Genomic DNA, 21,257 nt, shown 5'->3' with positions numbered 1-21,257 from the left:
GCTGCCCTCAGACCAGCAATCCCTCGAGCATCTGAGGGCTCAAAACCTCTCTGGATAATCGCACCTTGGTGACTGAACTTTATCAGCTCTTGTTACCGTACTGCTGAAAGAGCACCTTCCTATAGAACTCATTGGAAGCTGCCAGCAGGTGGCGATAACCCTGACAGCTCTGTCATTACTGTGTGACTTAAAGCATCCTCCTATAAATCTTAGGAGTAGCTTGCCCATAGATAGAGGTATTGCATACTGCACTCTCTTCACTGCACACAGCCCACCTCGTGCCTTGGTGGATCTAATGGGGGTGGACCCCTTTATTGCACACAGCCATTGCCCTGATGACCTAATGGGAATGGACCCCTTGCTGTATACTGTCCACCTGCTAGCCTAGGTGACCTAATGGGGGTGGATCCCTTGTTTTATTGCTCACGACCCTACCAGTATCATTAGAAATGATTTCACTGACTGCCCTGCCCCCTAACCTATAGACAATAAATACACACACTTCTGGACATTTGGGGCCTCACCTGACTCCACTCATAAGTGGCATGGCCCCTCGAGCCTAGCTGCATTTTCCTTGTACTTCTGTGTCCTGTCTCTTTACTTCTCGGATCCTGTGTCTTAGCACAGCATAAGGGACACCCCACGACCCTGTGGGGCCCTCAGCCCTTCAAATCCCACAAAGCCTCCATGGCGTGGAAGAATAGAAATTATAGAACAACAATAAAATAGCTAATGGAGTGGCAAAATCCTTAGCAGCCTCAAGAATGGCATACTTTGTATGCTTTGCCTATTTTTCCAATGTCCTATAAACTGCATCTTATAATGCCCATGTTATAGCTGAGGAACACATAACAAACAGGGTTTAAATGACTTGGCCAGGGTATACAAATATCAAGTAGCAGAGGTGGGTTCAAAGCTAAGGTTTTTTTTTGACTGCAAAGCTAATGCTGTTAAACACAGTGAAGGTTTGCTGTTTTGCTGTTAACTCTTCAAACCAGAGGAAACAGTATAAAGGTTAAGCTATCAAAGTTTACATAAAGCTGAGGTTCAATTATACTATCTTTAACTGCAAATAGTCATTCTTAATATAGGCTAAAAGGATGCTTTAATTTCTTTGGGACTTCAGAAAGGGATATTTAGAAGAAAATAACATTAAAAGAAAAAAGAAAAAATGCAAGTAAGATAATTAACTGTCTTTGCATTTAAGATAGTTTTGAAAAACCACCTCTTATCCTCTGTTCGTTTCACTCTATGCCACCTTTTACTGAGTATTGGTGAATTTTCAAAATTTTCTGATGATGTCAACAATAGAAAATGAAATGTCCACTGTGACCCACACCACAAATACAGGTAAATGTATGTATATGCATTGTGTTGTGTGAGTATGTGTGTGTGAAATTAAAACCACAAATACTTACTGAGTTTGTGGACTCTGATCTATTCTATTTCATTTGGTTAGAGTGTCAGTCATAACCCATCACACTGGTTTCATGACAATTTCATGAATTAAGATCTACAGTTTGAAGAGTCTTGGGATATAAGAGGAATGTTTTAGAAGTCAGAATGCCACATTCTTTACTAGCTCTACTTTTGAACGTGAATATTTTCTTCTCGCCTGTAAACCAAGGTGATGGATTTGGATTATTTCCAAGGTTTCTATCAGTATTAGTCTGTCTTCATGAATTTTCTACCTTCACACAGTTGTGATTTCTCCCTTTCAGGTAATCAGGAAAGGCAGTGCATTTTTTTCCCCTCTTTGAAGTACCAAGAGCCTCCACTTGCCTCCCCAATCGCTGTCCCCCTACACTTCCATTCCCAAAGAGTTGCAGTTCTGTCAGCTGCTCATCCCAGGGGCCTGACTCCATCCACAGCTGCTGTTAGAATGGTCAGTCCCAGCAGCCATGCTGACTGGGGATGTCAGTCCCCAGGGTCCAGCCCAAGGCAATATAACTTTGCAGGATTAAGCAAGTAAGCACAGTGTTAACATTAACATGGATTTCTAGTGACATCTGTTTTGTCTGTAATGCCCCATCCTATCAGACTTCTAAGCCATAATAGATCTACTTTGAATTTAGGACAAGCTTTTTGTATTTGGAAGTGGAAGATCTGACCACATTTTGGGGAAAAATTCTAAAATCTCCTGAAGAAAGAAAATAAAGCTTTCAGATCATTAAAATAGAAGAGGGAATCAAAATAGATATTAACTTGTAGAGAGAAAAGCGTCTCTGACTTTAATCCCTAAGTGATTTCAAAAATCAAAAGGTGCTCAAAGCTTTAGGATAAATTCTTAAGACAGGAAGATAATTGTCTGCATTGTTTCTATGTATGTACTAAAAGACATATACACACATATACACATACATATATGCCCAGAGAAAACTCTACTCAAGCTGATGTGAATAAGTGAGGATTCCCAAATGGCAAGGTCTGCATAGTATATCTAATTAAGGAGTTAATACTGACTGACACATCTCTTAAAGACTGCAAGAAATCTGCATTTTCTACCCACAGGTTTCTCTTACAGAGCACTGACCTCAGCACACAACCAGAAAACCCAACACAGGACCATTATGCACTTACCTTTTCCACTGAGGGGAAAAAAAAGGTCATGCTTTAAGCATGATCCCATTTCATTATACACTGTTTTCACTGTAGCACAGATACTTTTTTTTTTTTTTTAAACAAACCTGGGAAAAGCAGGTGATATATGCTAATAAAATCCACAAAGAATTATTAGCATGATTACCTCCATAGATTAAAAATTAAATGAGAAAAAATTACAGCCAACATTTTAAACACAGAACACTAGTATGAGTCTTCATACTATTAAGGTAGCATGAAGTCTTTTACAATACAAAATTAGCTCACATTCCTATTGGCCATTAAGTATCAAATATTGATAAGTTTGCCTATCTTGCACCAGGATTCTTCTACCTTTAACACGGTAGTTTTTACAGCCCAGTCTTCACCTTTAAAAAAACAACTGAGTTAGCTCACTGTGTTTTACAGTACTTCCCAGTCTGTATATTATTTGTTAAAGTTTGGCAAAATTTGTGAGTATTAACACTGTAATAACACAGAAGCCATAATATCATGTTTCATAGTTTTATTGAGTCTTTTTCAGTTTTAATTGTCCATGGTAAGTACAGTTCTAGTGACCACAATTATGAAGCTCTACTGGTACTAAAAATAGCAGATACAAAGTTGGCTGCCATGCCTTACACACACTAAGATACACACACACACATACACACACACACATGCAGACACACAAGATTTTGCATACTCCTACATGCAAACAATACTATGCTATTACAGGAAATGTACTTTCCTTTTATTGAAAATACAATTACCCACAATTAGTCTGGATTTTAAGCTACCACTGATTTAGATAAACCTGAGAAAGCTCAAAATATCAAGTAACACTGTTTCCATATCGCTTATTCATCGGCGCCAATCACTCAAAGAGAAATCTAGTTCAATCATCTACATTAAACCACAGGTAATATAAAAATAAACATTTTTTTTGCAAAAGCACTAAAACATTCTATAATTCAAATTCACAAATTTTGATATGTAACATATATTCACCTTCATATTAATTTGTGACAATGTGTTTAATACAATGTATAACAGAATAAAAAACTGTAACAAAATTTAGCAGCCAAATAGTATACAATTATCGCTGTAAAACTTGGAATTTAAGTAAAATCAATAGCAGTGTTGAACTTGCTGGTAGTGTGTTACTTAAAAATTCCATCTCAAAAGAGTGAAGGTTATGTTGTCTCACCTTAAGAAGCAACACAAAAATTAAGTAGAACTAAGCAGCAGTAACTGATTGTACCAGCTGCTTTTTTCTCTCCCCATCTCCTTAAAGATTTTCCTTACATTCTAATGTTGTATATATAATGCCCATCCCACTCAACTGCTAAAACATGATAGATAACTTTAAATGTAAAATAAGACTTTTGTATTTGTAAAGGGAAGCTCTGATCATATTTAGGGACAATACTCTAAACTTCCTGAAAAGACAAGAAAAACTTTTACTTAATATATAAAATGTAGACAATACAGACCCCATTTGGCTAAGATATTTTATATGCACTATTGATCTTACAATAGTTTGACACCAAATTATGTCTATATAGAAAAATCTTAAATAAAAAGGCAAACATGCAAAAGCATTTTTAGGGAAAATTAATCACTTGATCATGAAACATTTTCACATTTTAGAGCAAAAAGTGTGAAGACTTAAATATTCCAAGATACTGATATCTGAAAAACACTGTAATATACAACTCTCATTTAGGTATGCATCATATATTTTGTAAAATACACCAGTTTGACACATTAATATTATACATTGTAATAAATATAATTTACATTAGTATGTTGGATCTTTCATGAAAGTTTTTCAGTTTGTACAACTGAAGGACTGTGAGTTTCTTCAATAAATACTATTACCATAGCTACAATTTGACCAGCAAAGTTTAAGCTTCAATAGATACAAACTAGCATTACAGCTTTAAATATTATCATTAGCCAAATTCCAGCTGCTATAAGCACTGACACTTATAGTATCCAATGACAGTTTAGTGTCTTGTCTAAGTAGATTGAGACAATTCAGGTGACAGGTCCACCTCATAATCTGTGAAATTTACAAGAATTTTTTAGCCAAGGAGTGGAATGAAGTCCTGGAAAATACAGTAGCAGATTTCACACACTCCTGGCTGTCTAGTTTTCATGCTTTACCATATCCCCTAAGGCCTCAACAAATGGATGTCATCTAACCTTTTTAATCCATGAGTGGTCTTGAAAGGGTCAACAGTCACACAGCTGGCTGAGTGGCAACATCATGGTTTTAATTCTGAATCCTGCCTTGCATGCTATATTTCTTCTTAGTTTGTCTTTTTGTCATTTCAAGGTAAACACAAATTGATGTTCAAAGAGTCAAAGAAGCCAATCTGTAAGCAATAAGACACCTTGAATTTGCCATTAAAATATTTTTGTGGTGTGAAATTTTGTTAGGTGATAAGTTCTATAATTTTAGCTGTTTTTTTTTTATCCAAAAGCCAACACATTTCTGCCTTTACTATTGAAATACTTCAATCATCATACAACCTGAATCAGTTTTTCAGCCAATAGAGATCACTGCTTCATCCTGACCCTCTGTATGTTTTCACCATTTTCACACATCTTCCCAGAGGCTTCTTTTGGCCTGGAAGGAGTTGGCAAGATCATTCTTGTTACTATGTGGCATGCATTCACATGTCACCAATGTCCATATGTGATGTATGAAGCTAAAGAAGAAACACTTCGAAAAAAAACACGCCAAGTAGTAAACAAGCATTTCTAGTCACTATTCACCTCCTCACTGGATCCACACTCACAAAGGTCTCTGGACTCTGAAACAATGTACTTAACACATACTCTAAATTAAGCCAGCATCCTGAGACCTAAAAGAAATAAAGCTAAAGTAAATGGTGAAGAAATATTATAGAAATGTGTACCATTAGGCTACAAGTTCAAGTCTGCTACAGGTCCTGTAGTTTCCATCTTGGTCAGTTTAATGATACTGATCTTGTTTAACAAGGTCAGTACATACAGTAATGACATATTTTAGATTTTATCTTATAGGATTCTGAAACAGATGTTATATGAGCCTGATGAACTGAGAACTTTGCTAACTCCTCAAAATGAGGAGGTGCAGTAGGTTTCTTCTTGATTTAGTTTCTATAATCCTATGCATTAAAACTGAGTATGTAAAAATAATCACTGTTTAGGAAGGCTAAATATAGCTTTCCTTCATTGATCTTAGTGGCCAGAGATTGGGTAAAGTGAAGCTACTATGAAGGTCTCACAAATCCTCAACCTACATATGCATTTGAAATCAAGACCTGAATTTCCTGTCATTATGTTTCACAGGGCACTAAGGTTCTTTCTTGCCTTAAAGCAGGCATCCCCAAACTACGGCCCCAGGCCGCATGTGGCCCCCTGAGGCCATTTATCCGGCCCCCCGCCACACTTCAGGAAGGGGCACCTCTTTCATTGGTGGTCAGTGAGAGGAGCACAGTATGTGGCGGCCCTCCAACGGTCTGCAGGACAGTGAACTGGCCCCCTGTGTAAAAAGTTTGGGGACGCCTGCCTTAAAGTACAGCCCTATGTTGCTCTACTTGTAAAGTGCTTTCAAACAAGTTATTCCACCATCAGTTGCAAACTCTGATGTTGACTTTATGGAGGCTGGCTTTCAAAACTAAAAATCCCTTTGACACTGGGATTGTCATTTGCATTATCTCACCTTATTATTCTCATTATATAGAATCTGACCATTTCAAGGGCTAGACATGCAGCAATTCAATATTCATTAAAAGATATTAACCCTGTTGAAGCATTTTACCAATTTTTCTTTAACACCTGGCAGAGAACAAATGTAATAAAAAACACTGACCAATAGTCTTCTATTTGTAGTTTGATTAGTATTTTACTTTTCAGTGCTATGGTATCTAGGTACTTAAATATAATTCTGAATGTTTTCCTCTCCATATATATGTTTTTTCTTTAAATATTAATATGTAAGGTTTATCAAAAGATTATAGCTTCCCATTCTGTCAATGCAACCTATACAAATTCTGCCTATTTCTTATTTTCATATGGAATTTTGTGTTTTCAAACACTTAAGAGGAAGCAAAAAGAGCCTTCTCCACCATGGTTTTAATTTAAACTGAAGTCCTCATTTTAAAATGTCTTCTGCCCATCCCAGTTGCTTCATACATTTGAGAGTATTCTTGGAGGCTATGCATTGTGGATGACTGTCAACCACTCCTTTTCTGAAATACTGTCCTCCTGCCCAATATCCTTCAACTTACTAACAGTTATTTGACTTTACTCAAACTTTTGTCTGTAATTTATTTGCAATTCTTAAAATTTGTTTTTACAGATGTGAGTGAACACTTATCCTGGAACACAAACAAAGTCCTCAGGCATAGCACAGCAGTGCTGCAAGTAAATGCTCTTTATCACAAGCTGCCTAAGAGAGTTCATGGTGTTTACAAGGAAAATACATGCACTTTAATTATTTTGAATGCATTTTACCAGTATACAATAATATATGCAGGCTTTCTCCATCAAACATTTAGCACCCAATATATAATGAGACCTTTTTCAGAAATAGCTGGAAAACAATCATTTTTCAGGTTTTTAAATTAACTTTACTTTTCTATTCAATTTCCTAAAAAAACTCAGTCAACTATCATCTATGCTTATAAGATACTGAAAAAGACACCCTGCTCAGAGATCCATTGATCTGATACTGGATGAACTGAGTTTAGTGTTTTGTTATACTATGCTAAATATTTTTGAGAATGTAGATTTTCATTTTATTCCTACTGAATTTTTAAAAACAATAAAGACTAGATAAACCACAAACTCAAAGTTGCAGGGGGCTAGTTTTCTTAGGGAAATTATTAACATCAAAATAGCCCTCATACTCATGTGCACACACACATTAAAAAGAAAAGCTTGTAAATTTTAAATGCAAAAGAGAAAGTAAATTTTTAACTAGGTAGTGTTGTTTTATTATGCATACTTCTAGTCAGAAAGAAGGGAGACTTTGAAAGCAAACCCTAACAATCTAAGTGTGGATGTGGGCACTTCTATATATTTTTAAACTCACTATTTTCTTGGTGGTTTTTTTTTTTTTTTTCCCCTGCACTTACTAGAAAGTTTAAAGGTGGGAGAAGCACTTGGTTCTTTAAGCATCCTACCATATTACAACAGTGAGGTGTCTGGAGATTCTTGTGCCTTCACAAGCTTGTATCTCCATTCTGCTTGAACTCTGATAAAATATTGAGGGTCATGTCTTCACTCTTGGATTGCAAATTTGCCTCACTTCTTCTAGAAGCTTTCCTTGTGGCTCGGGAGAGTCTCCTTCTGAAAGTATCTCCCGCCAAGAAATAGAGAATGGGGTCCACACAACTGTTGAGACTTGCTAGACCTCTTGTCACCTGATACGTGGCATAAACCCTGTCATTGAAAGCACACATTGCTGGGGTCTGAAAATCAAGCCGGGCCCTCAAGTTCATCGTTTTCATCACATGGAAAGGGATGTAAGACACAGCAAAAACAGTCAGTACAATGATCACCAGGTAAATCGATTTCCTCCTCAGAGGAGAGTTGTCCAGATCTTTGTAAATCAAAGCTCTCACAATTAATCCGTAACAGCCCAGAATCAGCACCAAGGGGACACAGAACATGGCCACGGTCGTGCACATGCTGTAGATGAAATAACTTCGCAGGTACTCGTCTGAGGTGGTGTCATAACAGGTGATGGTTTTGTTTTTGCGGACCCCGGTACCCGAGTAGAAGAGGATGGGAGAGATCGCCACCACCACGATGAGCCACACCAGCACGCTGATATAGACCGCGTTCTTCTTTTTGAGCCGGCCCAGGGACTTGAGGGGGTACACCACACCGCTGTACCGGTGGGCACTGATGCATGTCAGAAACAAGATGCTGCCATAGAGGTTCACATGGAAGATGAACCTCTGCAGTTTACACATGACGTCCCCGAAGATCCAGTCTGTTTTATTGAAGTAGTAGAAGATCAGGGCTGGCAGAGTCAGCACGTACAAGAAGTCGGCCAGAGCCAAGTTGAACATGTACACGGAGATGCCGCTCCAGGGCTTCATGTGGAAGACGAACATCCAGATGGCCACGCTGTTGCCCAGGAAGCCGATGATGAACACCAAGATGTAGACGGTCGGCAGGTAGTAAAACTGGAAGCCTGTCTTGGTCAGGGCACATTTGAAAGGCGCCGAGACGGCGGCGGTGGAGGGGACCGTGCTGTTCCCCCAGGACGAACCCGGACCGGCCAGGAAGGCAGTGTCCGTCCCATTGGGGACAGCCGGCCACAGCACCTCGGTCATTCTGTCCTCCTCGACTTAGGCGGCGGCTCCGAGGGGCAAGCGGCGGCGAGAGGGCAGCGGCGGCCAGGGACGCAGCAAGCATCGGAAAACCCAGCGAGCGGAAGTGAGCGGGCTCGCGGGATCCCCGCGGGAGGCGGCGCGCGGGGGCTTGCCCACGCCGGCTCCAGCCCCGCGTTCGCCGCGGGCCATGAAATCCGCCCCGGGCCGCCACCGAACTGGCTGTCGGGCAGGCCAGCAACTTCCCCGTCCGCTGGCAACGCCAAGGTTACACAACAGGGCGCGCAGGGCACCGCCGCGGATAACTTTCCTACTGCGCTTTCCCGAGGGGCCGCGGGTCCGCGCTGCAGAGCGCGCCAGAGGCGCGGCGAGGTCAGGCAAAACTCGCTCTGCAAGGCTCTAGCCTGGAGAGAGTGCTCCCCAGCCTCCTCGGCTCGAAGATCAACTTCATTAGGGCATCTTTCTCCTCCCTACCTTAGAAGGGTGCAGCTCAGCTTCGGTGTGTCTAACCGCTTCCTCTGCCCACCCTGAGCTCAGCCCCTGGCAGCCATCGCAGCGCGCGTGGCAGCAGACTCGTGCGCTTCTGGAGCGCGTCCCATTCGGCGTCCGCGCAGTTCAGGGAGCCTTTCCCCAGGCCCTGCTCGGTCCGGAGTGCGGGGGGGTTAGGCGGGAGAGCTAAGCTCTCATGAGGATGGGCGGAGTTTGGGCACCGGGTTGAGTCCGCGCTCCGCGGGGAGGCGAGGGGCGTGTCTCCGCCGAGTTCCTCCAGCAGCCAGCCCGCGTCCCCCAGGGCGCACCGGAGGCGAAGTCGTCTTCTGGGGAGCAGGTCTCCGCCGAGGCCGAGTGAGTTCAGCCTCTGCCAGCACGCTGCTGCTACCGGAATCAGTGGCGAGGGTGAGGGGTGCCCTCAGTCAAAGGTGGCTGCTCGCAGGCGATTGGCCTGCGAGCGCTCCTTCTCTCTTCCGCCAGCTCTCTCGGCAAAGTGAAGTTGCTGACACAGGAAACCCTTCCGACCGCTCAAAGCCTTCTGCCTACAACCCCAGAGCCGACCAGTCCGTGGCAGAAGTCTCTAGGGCCCCCGAGAACCACGCCAGGTGTTTTCAAGCTCCAAGCAGGCAGCAGTCCCCAGCTGGGAACGCCCTGGCATTGCAGAGCGCCCCGCTTCGCCGGGACTGGATTTTTGGCACATGCAGGAACCTGCTATTCCAATAGGGCGCGAGCCTCCAAAGGAGTGACGGTTGGGAGAAGGGTGGAGGAGTCTGTTTCGCCCTTATCTGTTTTTTTTTGTTTGTTTGTTTGTTTGTTTTAATTTAGTGCTGTTTTTTCTTATTACCCAAATGCTAGCTCACATCTGGACAACTGTCCTCTGAGGAGGAAATAAACTCACATTATTAGTAACATGAACGTGAGAATTTGCAAAATGGCCTTGTAAAATTATTACTAGTCCATATTGCACGTTGCTTCAGCACAATTTGTCATCATAGATAGCACCTACTAGACGAGACAAGCTCCCCACATCCTCCTGTTCAGTACATTTAAAGATCAGAAGCTACAATGAAAAAAAAAATTCAAAATTCATCCTTTTGAAAGTAATTTGAATAATAAATGTAATACATTTATATTGATAGACGTAAAAGATGGTTATAATTCCAAAGTGACTAAAGTATGGTTTTGGTGTTGTGGGGGGGGGGGATTTCCAATTCTATTTCTTTAAGTTAAAGTGATCAGTTACAGTTACCTCTAGTATCTTAAAAATACAGACTGGGGACTTCCTTAATTACTACATTTATTGACAAACTCATTTTCTTGCCTTGAATGTAAATTTTAAGCAATGCACTTCAAAAATGTATTTCAACAAGTTTAATTGGAAACTAAATGGAATATTAGCTGTTGAGGAATATAAATGGAACCACACAGGAATGGAATCTAGCACTTCTTGACAAGTTACTAATTACGTGACACATTAACAAAAGCTTTTCTCCTAGAGGAAAAAAAATCCAAAAAGAAAATATCTATAAAATGTATACTATCAAGATTTCTTTCTTGATGTTACCTGATAGTGTGCCCTTAAAAAATAAAGGAAAACCACGAGCTCCTGGCTTTGTTACCACGAAGGAAAATACGCCCCCCGCCCCCTGCCCCCCGCCCCGCAGCACAAGATTCAGATCGTTCTTTAAAGGAACACATATAGGAAGGAGCATATCTTAGCACATGGCCTGAATACACTGGTGTTCTGAATTGTAGTCAGTTGAACAGCATAAAGATTAATGATAAAATTAGAGTAAATAATTCAAGTAAAGAGTGTAAAGAAGGCTGTCTTGAAAAGTCTTATTTTTTATGTTTCCTTCCAGTCTCCTAATTATGTTTCCAAAATTCTGAGCCTTAACATAAAACATTTGTGTATTGTTTGATTAGTATGGTACTAGCTGGAATGATAGTCTATTAACAGAGAAAAGAAAGCAAAGAATACCATTAAGAGTTCCAGAGGTACTCAATAGGTCTTAAGTCCTCACTCCTCCACATTTTTCATTTGCAACCTAGGCAATATGTAACTTCACTCAGAAGTCCCTTGCAAATGCGCTAACTCATAATGTGTTTTGAAATGTACACTTAGTTCAGATATCATCAAGTACTTTCAGAAAACTGACACTTTACTAGGAATTGGAGGATAGTTGTTTTAAGTGCACCACAGACTTTTAAAAAAATGTGTTAAAAATAAATTTTGTAGTCATTGCTTTTACCTTCAGCATAATTACATAGTTATAATATGTTTTAAATAAAAATTTTGCCTTGTGGAAATAAGTTACATATATTTAGTAATTACTGATAACTTTCTATTTGTAAAGCATTGAACTAGATTTAAGCTAGGAAAAAAAATCATATAAGACTCAGTCATTATTTATTCACATTTGAATACCAGTTATACATGCCTTAAAGATATGGAAAAAAATTCTTACATATTTGAGTGACATGCCTCAAACATTGCATGTTAATTTTGATTTCAGGTTAGTATAAAAATTATTGGAGTTTTTGCCATTACTTTTAATGGCAGTCTTAGACTCATAAACAAAAATGCTGCCCTTTTTATGCCCTTAATATTTGAGTAACAGTGAAAGCCCCTGACTTCAAGAGATTTACGATTTAGTTGGAAATGCAAATAACATATAGCTAACCATAATAATAAGTTATAACAATAGCAACAATAATACACCTTTCCTGTATACTCAGCACTGTGTACATGTAAAAAGTATTCTCTCTTTTCATCCTTAAAAATATGGACGATGATATTTGACCATTGTGTTCCCATTTTGTAAGTGATGAAACTAAGGTACAGGGAGGTTAAGTAATTCACCTATAGTCACACAGTAGACACTGAGATTTAAATGTAGGCCATCTGTCACTAAAGTCTATGCATTTAACCACTATCCTATCATGGAAAAAAAAAAAATACAGAGCACTGATGGAAACATTAACTTTTAGTGGCCAGTACAGATTGAACTTAGAAAGGGTTACTCCCAGAAGCCTTCCCTCAGGAGAGAAAATTCTAAGCCAGATGTTGAAGTTATTGATAGTCGAAGAATATTTCAGAAGCTTCTCAATTATTCTTTCTCTACATAGGCTTTTAAAAAATAGCCAACAATTTACAAATAATCTGAGAGAGACAATCATTGGGACAACAGATCTGTGCAGTCTTCGATGCATAAACAAAAAGGTTGCCTTTATTGTTTACAAAGATTTTTATCACCATGTTTAGAAAATCTTTTTTCTTTTTCTTTAAGCCACAGAAAATCGGCCGGGCACGGTGGCTCAAGCCTGTAATCCCAGCACTTTGGGAGGCCGAGGCGGGTGGATCACGAGGTCAAGAGATCGAGACCATCCTGGTCAACATGGTGAAACCCTGTCTTTACTAAAAATACAAAAAATTAGCTGGGCATGGTGGCGCGTGCCTGTAATCCCAGCTACTCAGGAGGCTGAGGCAGGAGAATTGCCTGAACCCAGGAGGCGGAGGTTGCGGTGAGCCGAGATCGTGCCATTGCACTCCAGCCTGGGTAACGAGTGAAACTCCGTCTCAAAAAAAAAAAAAAAAAAAGAATGGGAAAATCGTTGGAAAAAATCCAATTAAGGGTCACAGGCAGAAAAAGGAAAAGAACTTATCATAAACCTAAAATATGAAATCTCCCATCTTAGTAGACACTGAGAAAACATCAGATTTGACTGAATAAATACTATACCACAAATGCTAAACGTAATTCCAGTAGCAATATAAAGGAGGTGGAGAGCTGATGGGCAAGACAGCTGTTACAATTTATAGAAGAGAGACAATAAGACCCTGATTTATGAGATAAAGGATCATTTAGGACATCTCTCTAAATTGAACTTCTCAGATGCACTTTAAGAAAGGGAGAAGATCCTTTCCTTCCTCAGGAAGAAAATAGGAGAAAGAAATAGGATAAGTCTAAGGAATTCCCAGCTGATATCCTCCAATAAAGTAAGAGAAGGAGAAGGCTAAGATAGAGCAGAACTAGAAAAAGAATATACAGAGAAAAAATTAGAATTGTCTTGTGCCAAGGAGGGCCCAGCTGTTCCTATAAATTATACACTTGTCATGGATCCAATCGGTAGGCTTCCTGAAATCTATTTCATTAAGAATCACAGCAGGGGTATAGGACACAGAATATACCCAGCAGGATTAATCAGAAGTTGAGTGAGGAAAAAGGGAGAAGAGAGCAAGAGACAGGAGGCCAGTGGGGAGAGGGGAGAGGAAAAGAAAAAAAAGCAGACAGTGAAATGAAGAAGAGGGAGAGGGAAGAGGAAGAGGGAAGTACAGGAGGGGAAACAGTGCTTGAACAGTATTTGGGGGACAGAGGAAGAGAAAGCAAGATATTGCACAGGCATGGGAAGAGTGTTTTGGAAATCTCACTGAGCATAGCTTTTCTATTATTAAGGTTTAAATCTGGATGTGTTGGGAGGTGTCTGGAAGATGGTGAGATGACACAAGCTGCATAGTCATGTGGCCAGAGTGATGTTCCTATTGAATCACATTGAGCTAAGTTCTCCATGTGTGCCTTTTCACTTGCAAGTACATGTAAGATCCCAGGCCACCTAAACCTTCTTCCATCCTTAGAAAGTTTCTTGCTTCCAAAGTTAAGAGTAAGTATTCAACAGAACTGCTTTCTTGTATTTTCTTTTTAAATATTTACTCCTCTTATCTCATCTGCATGAAGCCCTAGTCCCTAGTCCTGGGCACTTTACAGTACTTTCAAAAAGCATTTTTTGTTAAATACAGAGTAAAAAACTTGAATCCGTCCTGGCTTGTAGAACTGTCTGTAATCATCCTTGTCTGATAAATATTTCCTTTGCTGTCTTTGTCTTTGACAAAGGCGTGTCTTAGAACATTTACTGATAACAGACCAGAAATCCTGTATTACATGTCAGCTCTTCTACAATTTCCTTATATATTAAGCTTTTTAAGAAAACAGAGAAATAAGTATTTATAAAGCTTGAGAGTAACAAGTATCTTTAGAGCCAGTTACCCAAATCTGAGGTCTTATAGCATAATATGAACCTATACAGGATTCCTGTGGTACCACCAAGGGTAAGAATATGACATTATTTGAGAGTTATTTGTCATTATTACATCTGTTATATATTCATTACTGACTTTTGGTACATCTGTATTTTGAATACATAAGCTTGATTCCAAGTAGGCAAAGGAAAAGCATGAGTAAGAATAAAGAAATAACCCTGTTTTTCTTATGTAAGTCACGTCTTCCGTGAGTTTACTCCTGGGATGTTGATCTCAATTATGTCCTGAGTGTTTCACACTTTTCAAGATTAAAGTTAACTGCAGTTAGTGTCACCTTTCAGAATTTGGAATTTGATTCTTCAAAGAGTTGGTGACAAGTTTTCACCAGTAGCACTGAAAATATAAACTAACTTTAAAAAGATGAACATTAATTGTATACATTTTTATAAATTATTCTGGTGCTACTTTTAGTTGAAATTCTTGTGGAAAGACTGGCAAAATAGGTTAATTCCAGACAGTCTTCTTATAACAAGTCAAAATTTAGACATTCTTATGGAAAGATATCTGGGTAGCCAAAGACAGCACCAAATGAGTCAACCTAGTAAGAAGAAATAGCCCCATACATTGTTTATAAAAACAAAATCAATATATAAATATTTATTTGTAGTTAGAAAAGAACCATCATAGGCTGGGCATGGTGGCTAATACCTGTAATCCCAGCACTTGGGAGGTCGAAGAGGTTGGATCACAAGGTCGGGAGTTCAAGACCAGCCAGGCCAACACGGTGAAACCCTGTCTCTACTAAAAATTCAAAAATTAGCTGTGCGTGGTGGCACATGCCTGTAATCCCAGCTACTTGGGAAACTGAGGCAGGAAAATTGCTTGAATTCAGGAGTTGGAGGCTGCAGTGAGCTGAGATCACACTGCTGCACTCCAGCCTGGGTGGCGGAGTGAGCTTGTCTCAATAAGTAAGTAAGTAAGTAAGTAAGTAAATAAATAAATAAATAAATAAATAAATAAATGAACCATCATAGAGACTAGGCAATGCTTTAGGCAAACAATAATCAGTTACTTCTTGGTATGTTTTTAATGGCAGAGTTTAGCAGAACCTCAGTATCTCAAATTAGTTTTGCTTTTCTTCATTTTTCAGCCTTAGTTCTAGATACCTGATACTGCAGCTAAATATTCATCTTACAGATTGTCATAGTGATAATAACTAGATAAGTAAAACACTATTTTCCTCACTGGAAACACCTACTTTGTGTCTCTTAGCATAGTTTCTGAAACTTGAATGTGCATACAGATCACCCAGGGAATGTTTCTGAAACACAGTTTTAAGTATGAGGTGGGGTCCAAGCCTTTACATTTTTAACAAGTTCCTTTTGACATCCAAGCTCCTCATCCAGCCACTGCATTCTGAGTAGCAAGGTTTTACGTGATCCTGCCTGACATTGCTTTGGTATGCCAATTAAAAAATGCTATAGCTGCTTCTGTCCAAGATTAATTTGCCTGAAGGGTTTAGGAAACTTGAACTCTGACATACATGTGCCATGCACTGTTTAGAGTGCTTTTTATGGATTAGCTTATGGCACATGGTGAAACCCACAGGTTTGCAGAAGAGACAGAACTGGGTTCAAAGGTCAGCTAGGGGCACTTACAAGCTATATAACTAAGATACGTTGCCAAACTTGTCATGCATTTATGTTTCTATCAAATAATTCTTATATGACAACATAGCTGTGAGAATGTGCTCTTGTATGTAAAGTGTTTAGGACCATGCCTAGCAAATAGTAAGTGCAAAATAAACTAATTATTATGGTTATCATCATCATTATTTACAATATACTCATTGTTTTTACATTAATGGGTGTATCTTGATAAGGAGGCATGTGGCTGTAAAAAACCAAATCCACCAAAACTGGCATCAGCAAATATAGTGACCTTATTGGGTAGATAAAAGAGTACAAGCTCACAAGGAAGTGGGCATAGGAAATTGAAAATCAGGAATTTTGCCTACTCTCTCTACTCCACAGACAAAGGATCCCTGTTCTCTGCCTTTCTCTATTCAATGACTCGCTTTTCTTTCCTCACCTCATTTTCTTTTTCCTCCTCTCCTTTTCTTTTCGCTGTTGACCAGTTCTCCCTGTTTCTGTGTGGGCATGACTCAACATGGATACTCAAAACCTGGCCCTATGTCCAATGATAAATTCCTGAGGAAAATCTGAATAGTATGGTTCAGTTCACTTTGGCCTGGAGGAGAAAGGGATGGACCAAGTGATCAGAGCCTTCCTGCCTTCCTCCAGGTCTGAGTGACAGACTTCAAGGGGGAAAAAAGAAAAGAATGGTGAGCTACTTAGGTGATATTGGAGCAGAGAGGACATGGTCAGCTAATAAGATCATTACCAGCTCTGGTGTAGAAAGCAATGTGACCATGGATGTGATTGGTGTTTGAAGGGGAGAGGAGAAAAAAAAAAAAAAAGAGTTTCAAGAAATGTAACTGTAGCAGGCAAATTCCAGGGATGGAGAATTGTACCTGTGACCATGCAGGGGCTGGTGGGAAAAACGGTGCTCCCAGAGAGATGAACACAGGCTCTAGAGCCTGCTGCATTCTTCCACCTTGCTTTAGTGGAGAGACTGGTGGAAATTAACTGCCAAGGAGTGCACTCAAGTAGAGGTCTCCAGAGAAAATGAAGAAACTGGGCAGAATGAATGAACTAAGGAGGGAGAAGGCCAAAAAATACTATTGTGTCATCTATTTTGCCTTAGCCGAAGGTGTAAAGTATGATAGAAAAAAAGAAAATAACCTTGGCATTTCTGCTAGGAAAGTGGAAGGCTTCCTTCAATCAAAGATAAGTTATGAGGTTCCGCTTCCATCACAAAAACCAGCCCCAGGGCATGTAATTGCTGCTGGGTCCCTAATTATTAATTCAATTGAGAGTAACCCAAGGGACATATTTATACTAATTCGAGTCCCTGGAAATAAGGAGTTTGACATGAACGTCAGAGCAGCAGATAAATCGAATGTAGTTTACAGAATGAGTGCCTCAGGAGAAAGTGGAAAGCAAGGCTGGAAAAAGTTTCTGGTGATTGCATTAACCAGTCCTGGGTAAAGGCTCTGTTTATCCTCTTCAGGCATGAAATACTGGCTGTCAGAGACATTAGTAAGATACCATGCAAGGTTAGCGTCACCAAACAACATGGCAGATTGGTGAGGGTTTGGTTTTGAAAACGTGTGTGTGAAGGACAGCTGTGTCAAGGAGAAGCTGAGCTTAACTACTGACTGACTTCTTTTCATTAGAGACAGGTGAACATATTCATCACCATGGGGCCACTCAGAGATGTACCCAAGATAGATTTTACAAAGTCATAAACTGAGTGTGCAGGAAGCAAGGGAAGGTGGTTTAGGAATGAAGGATAAGGTTGGTGTTCTTAGTTAACAAAAAGAAAGGAAAAAATATGTATAGTTGTACTGGAGAGGAAGGTCACCTTTATAGTATTCACCCAAGAGCATATTATAATCAATGAAAGGGGAAATGAAAGAACGGGTAACATCTGCTGCTGGTAACATCTGCTCTAAATAAATGCAGGAAAAGGATGTGGGCTCCAAGAGAAGGGAATGATATGGAATAGGCATCTCAAGAGCAGATGGGGAAATAAAACAGTTGCCACTCAGGCCACGGTGGAAAAATGAAAGAGAAGCAGACACAGCAGGTAGGATGAATAAGAGGTGGGTTCGTAAATCAGCTGGGACCTTATTTCCTTTTGAAGAAAAGAAGACAAACTCTCCCTACCTCAGAAAAGACCATTTTGATTAGAAGTACTTAGAGTTAGCATATGAGGAAGAGAAGGGAACCCATTTCTTTTCCCTTGTGGAAGGAAAGACTGAAGAAGGAATACAACATTCAGGAGATGTAAATATACAATATTAAATATATTATGTATAAAAAGGTTCTATGAAGAAACTGAGGAATATGGTATATGGTGATATATAAGGAGATGTATTAAGGAAATGAGGTGTAAATTTTTGGACAATGAAGGGAGGAGTAAATGATAAAAGAAAAGTTGGGCCTTAAAGAAACCTTTAAGAACTGATAAACTTCCTACAAGTCTGGATAAAGCAGAACTAAAGATAAAACACGTCATAACTTAAGGCCTCAAAAGACTGATTATATGATTATAGCACCCTGAAATGGAAAGCACACATATATGTGTACGTGTGTGTGTGTGTGTGTGTGTGTGAGAGAGAGAGAGAGAGAGAGAGAGAGAGAGAGAGAAAGAAAGAAGTAAGCAGGATTGAAAATGAAAAAAGAAAGACTTTTGTGGCTCTTTGGCAAGGGAAGCTGGAGGACTACTGATTATCATGTGGAATATGTAAAATGTGATTGGGAAAGCTGTGGCTTACAGCCAGGATGACAGCACCAAAGAAAGAAAGAATTTAAATTTTACCAGACTTCCTCATTCTGGAAAGGAATGATGTGATGGCACTTTTAGAGAGGAAAGCGTTTCTAATTTAATTGTGTCTGCTATATTCCTTTTGTTGACTGCTTGAACAAACTTTGTTTCCTATATTTTTGGCTTATGTGAGCTTGTTAGAATGACAAGTATGATGAAATGAAGAGACTTTCCAATTACTTTTAAAATGCATTTCATTTCTAACAAAATGACTAAACTAATTACCCAGGAACAGGATTTTTGTGGGGAAAAAAATACTGAAGAGATGTCAAACACACATGTGCACACATGCACGCACATACACACATACAGAAACACAGTTGTAAGTTTTCACACCCTAGAGCAACCAGTGTTAACACCTACTCAAGTTGTTAACTCAAGGTGCTCTAGGGTATGGTCCAAGAGATTTTTCCTTTTAAATTATATTCATGTGAATATATATTTCCATGTATATCATAAATCAGGTTACATATAAGGTTGCATTCTGCCTTCCTGTCAGTATAGATACATATCTTATCTCTTTCCAAAGGATGACAGGATACAAATATTATTAACAGGATAAAAGAAAAATAACTGGAGTGTATTGGCATTACTAAACAGGAAAGACTGACACAATAGCAGAGAGCTTGATACACAAAATACAGGGAAACAGTGTAAAGGGAGGAATAGAGCTACATTTCCTTAAGAGATATGAAGGTGTAGCAGTTAAGTTTAGATCAAGAATCTGAATTAGGTAAACCATAATTTTCTTTCCAGTAACAAAGATAAAGCTCTTAACCCTTAAGTGACTGCAAAATCTTTATATTCCAACGTTCTCTACCCAAGAGTTATTCAATAGAAAGGAATTGAAATACTAGAGGGCATAAATAGATGTAATATGTAGTATTTTTACATAGTTCTAAATGAAATTTTAAAAATTCAAACACGAAAGACTTGGCTTATAAGATACAAAATGAAAGAGATTTATAAATCCATTAAAAAGACAAAGATGAAAATATAGACAGTAAATAACACAATAAACAAGTATTTAAAAATACATCAATAAGAAGCTGTAATAAGAGTCATTAAACCCAAAAACAAGACCAAAAAATTCTTTATTGTAAAATATAAGGAAGATCCAGATTGAAAATCGGAAACAGAAAAGTAGACATAATAAGAAATAATAAATAGGTGTTTTTGAAAATAGGGTGAGCTAAGCTAAGTGATTTAGGATATGGTGGTTATTCACAGCCATCGCCAAGATGATTATGAAAATAATAGCAGATATTTAGTGAGCACTCACTGTGCCAGGACCACAGCACTTTACATTTTTTTAAATTTAATCTTCACAGATAATGAAAAGGTAGTTATCTGCTGGAGGATTAGGGTTTTATAGAAATGAAAAACAGAAAAAAAGGAAAGAAAGGAGAAAATAAAGGCATTGAGACAAAGGCAAGCATCATAAACTTAAAAAGGAATATATGGCAAGTTAAATACAAAGAAATGTCAAAGTAAATCAATACAAATTAGAAGCTGCTGAATTGACAATGAGGACATAAAAATTTCATCAGCTACAGGAAATAAATCTAGGGCAAAGCAGAGATATCATGTAGAAAGTTTTGTTTTTTAAAAAAACCAAAGTCCTAATTAAAACCAATATATGAAAACATGGCAATTCTCCAAAAGAAGCATGTAAGGATAAAGTACCTCCTAATACTGAAACAGATTATAGGAAAAGATTTGGGAGCCAGATGGCTGAGATTATTAATTGAGGAGTCACAGGAAGGGAGATGGGAGGAGCAGGCAAGATGGAGGTTTAAATAAAAATTTACTGGGTATTACTAGAACAAAAAGAAAGGATCTGAAGGTCCTAATCATGGGGATAAAGTCTTCTAGGAGAGCAGAAGTGTAGAAGCCTATAAATGAGTGAGGGAGACAGGAAGACGTGCCAAGTGGGAAAACCCACATTGTAGAAAGGATGGGTACACCACATCACAGAAAAAAGAAAGAAAGAATTGGAGGGAAAAGAAAACATAAGAAGTTGATTTTCAGAGCCATGCAAATTGTTGGTTAAGGGTAGAGTAATAAACGCAAATACAAGTAGTACTTTTAAATGCCACTTGTGACCATAAATATGTAAGATGAAATACTACATGTGGAAAATAAACATTAAAACTCACACATTACTTCATTTGCTAAACTCTGGATTACGAGTAAATGGGATCCATTAGGCTCAAGGTATTGAAAATATTAGGGTTACTCCAATGGTTTTCTTGTAATAGTACTAAATTAAGAATACTAGATAGGGTCTCAAGAAGTGGTTCTCTCTGGTGTATTTCCCTTAGAGGCACAGACATCTAAGATGAATGACTGTTTCC

General features: G+C 39.0%; 1 protein-coding gene and 1 long non-coding RNA gene across 2 annotated transcripts in view; one reads left to right on the top strand and one right to left on the bottom strand.

Annotated features, from left to right (window-relative positions):
• LOC141585519 (uncharacterized) overlaps positions 1 to 21,257 on the top strand; it is a 233,686-nt gene that overhangs the window by 122,999 nt on the left and 89,430 nt on the right. The window lies entirely within an intron of this gene.
• Positions 3,092 to 10,039, bottom strand: P2RY1 (purinergic receptor P2Y1). The gene has a single exon (XM_003925019.4). The coding sequence runs from the start codon at positions 8,922 to 8,924 to the stop codon at positions 7,803 to 7,805; it is 1,122 nt and encodes a 373-aa protein (XP_003925068.1). The 5' UTR covers positions 8,925 to 10,039; the 3' UTR covers positions 3,092 to 7,802.

The sequence above is a fragment of the Saimiri boliviensis genome, chromosome 9 (genome assembly GCF_048565385.1).
Source record: "Saimiri boliviensis isolate mSaiBol1 chromosome 9, mSaiBol1.pri, whole genome shotgun sequence".
Taxonomy (NCBI): domain Eukaryota; kingdom Metazoa; phylum Chordata; class Mammalia; order Primates; family Cebidae; genus Saimiri; species Saimiri boliviensis.
This window is presented reverse-complemented; position numbering and strand designations above follow the sequence as displayed.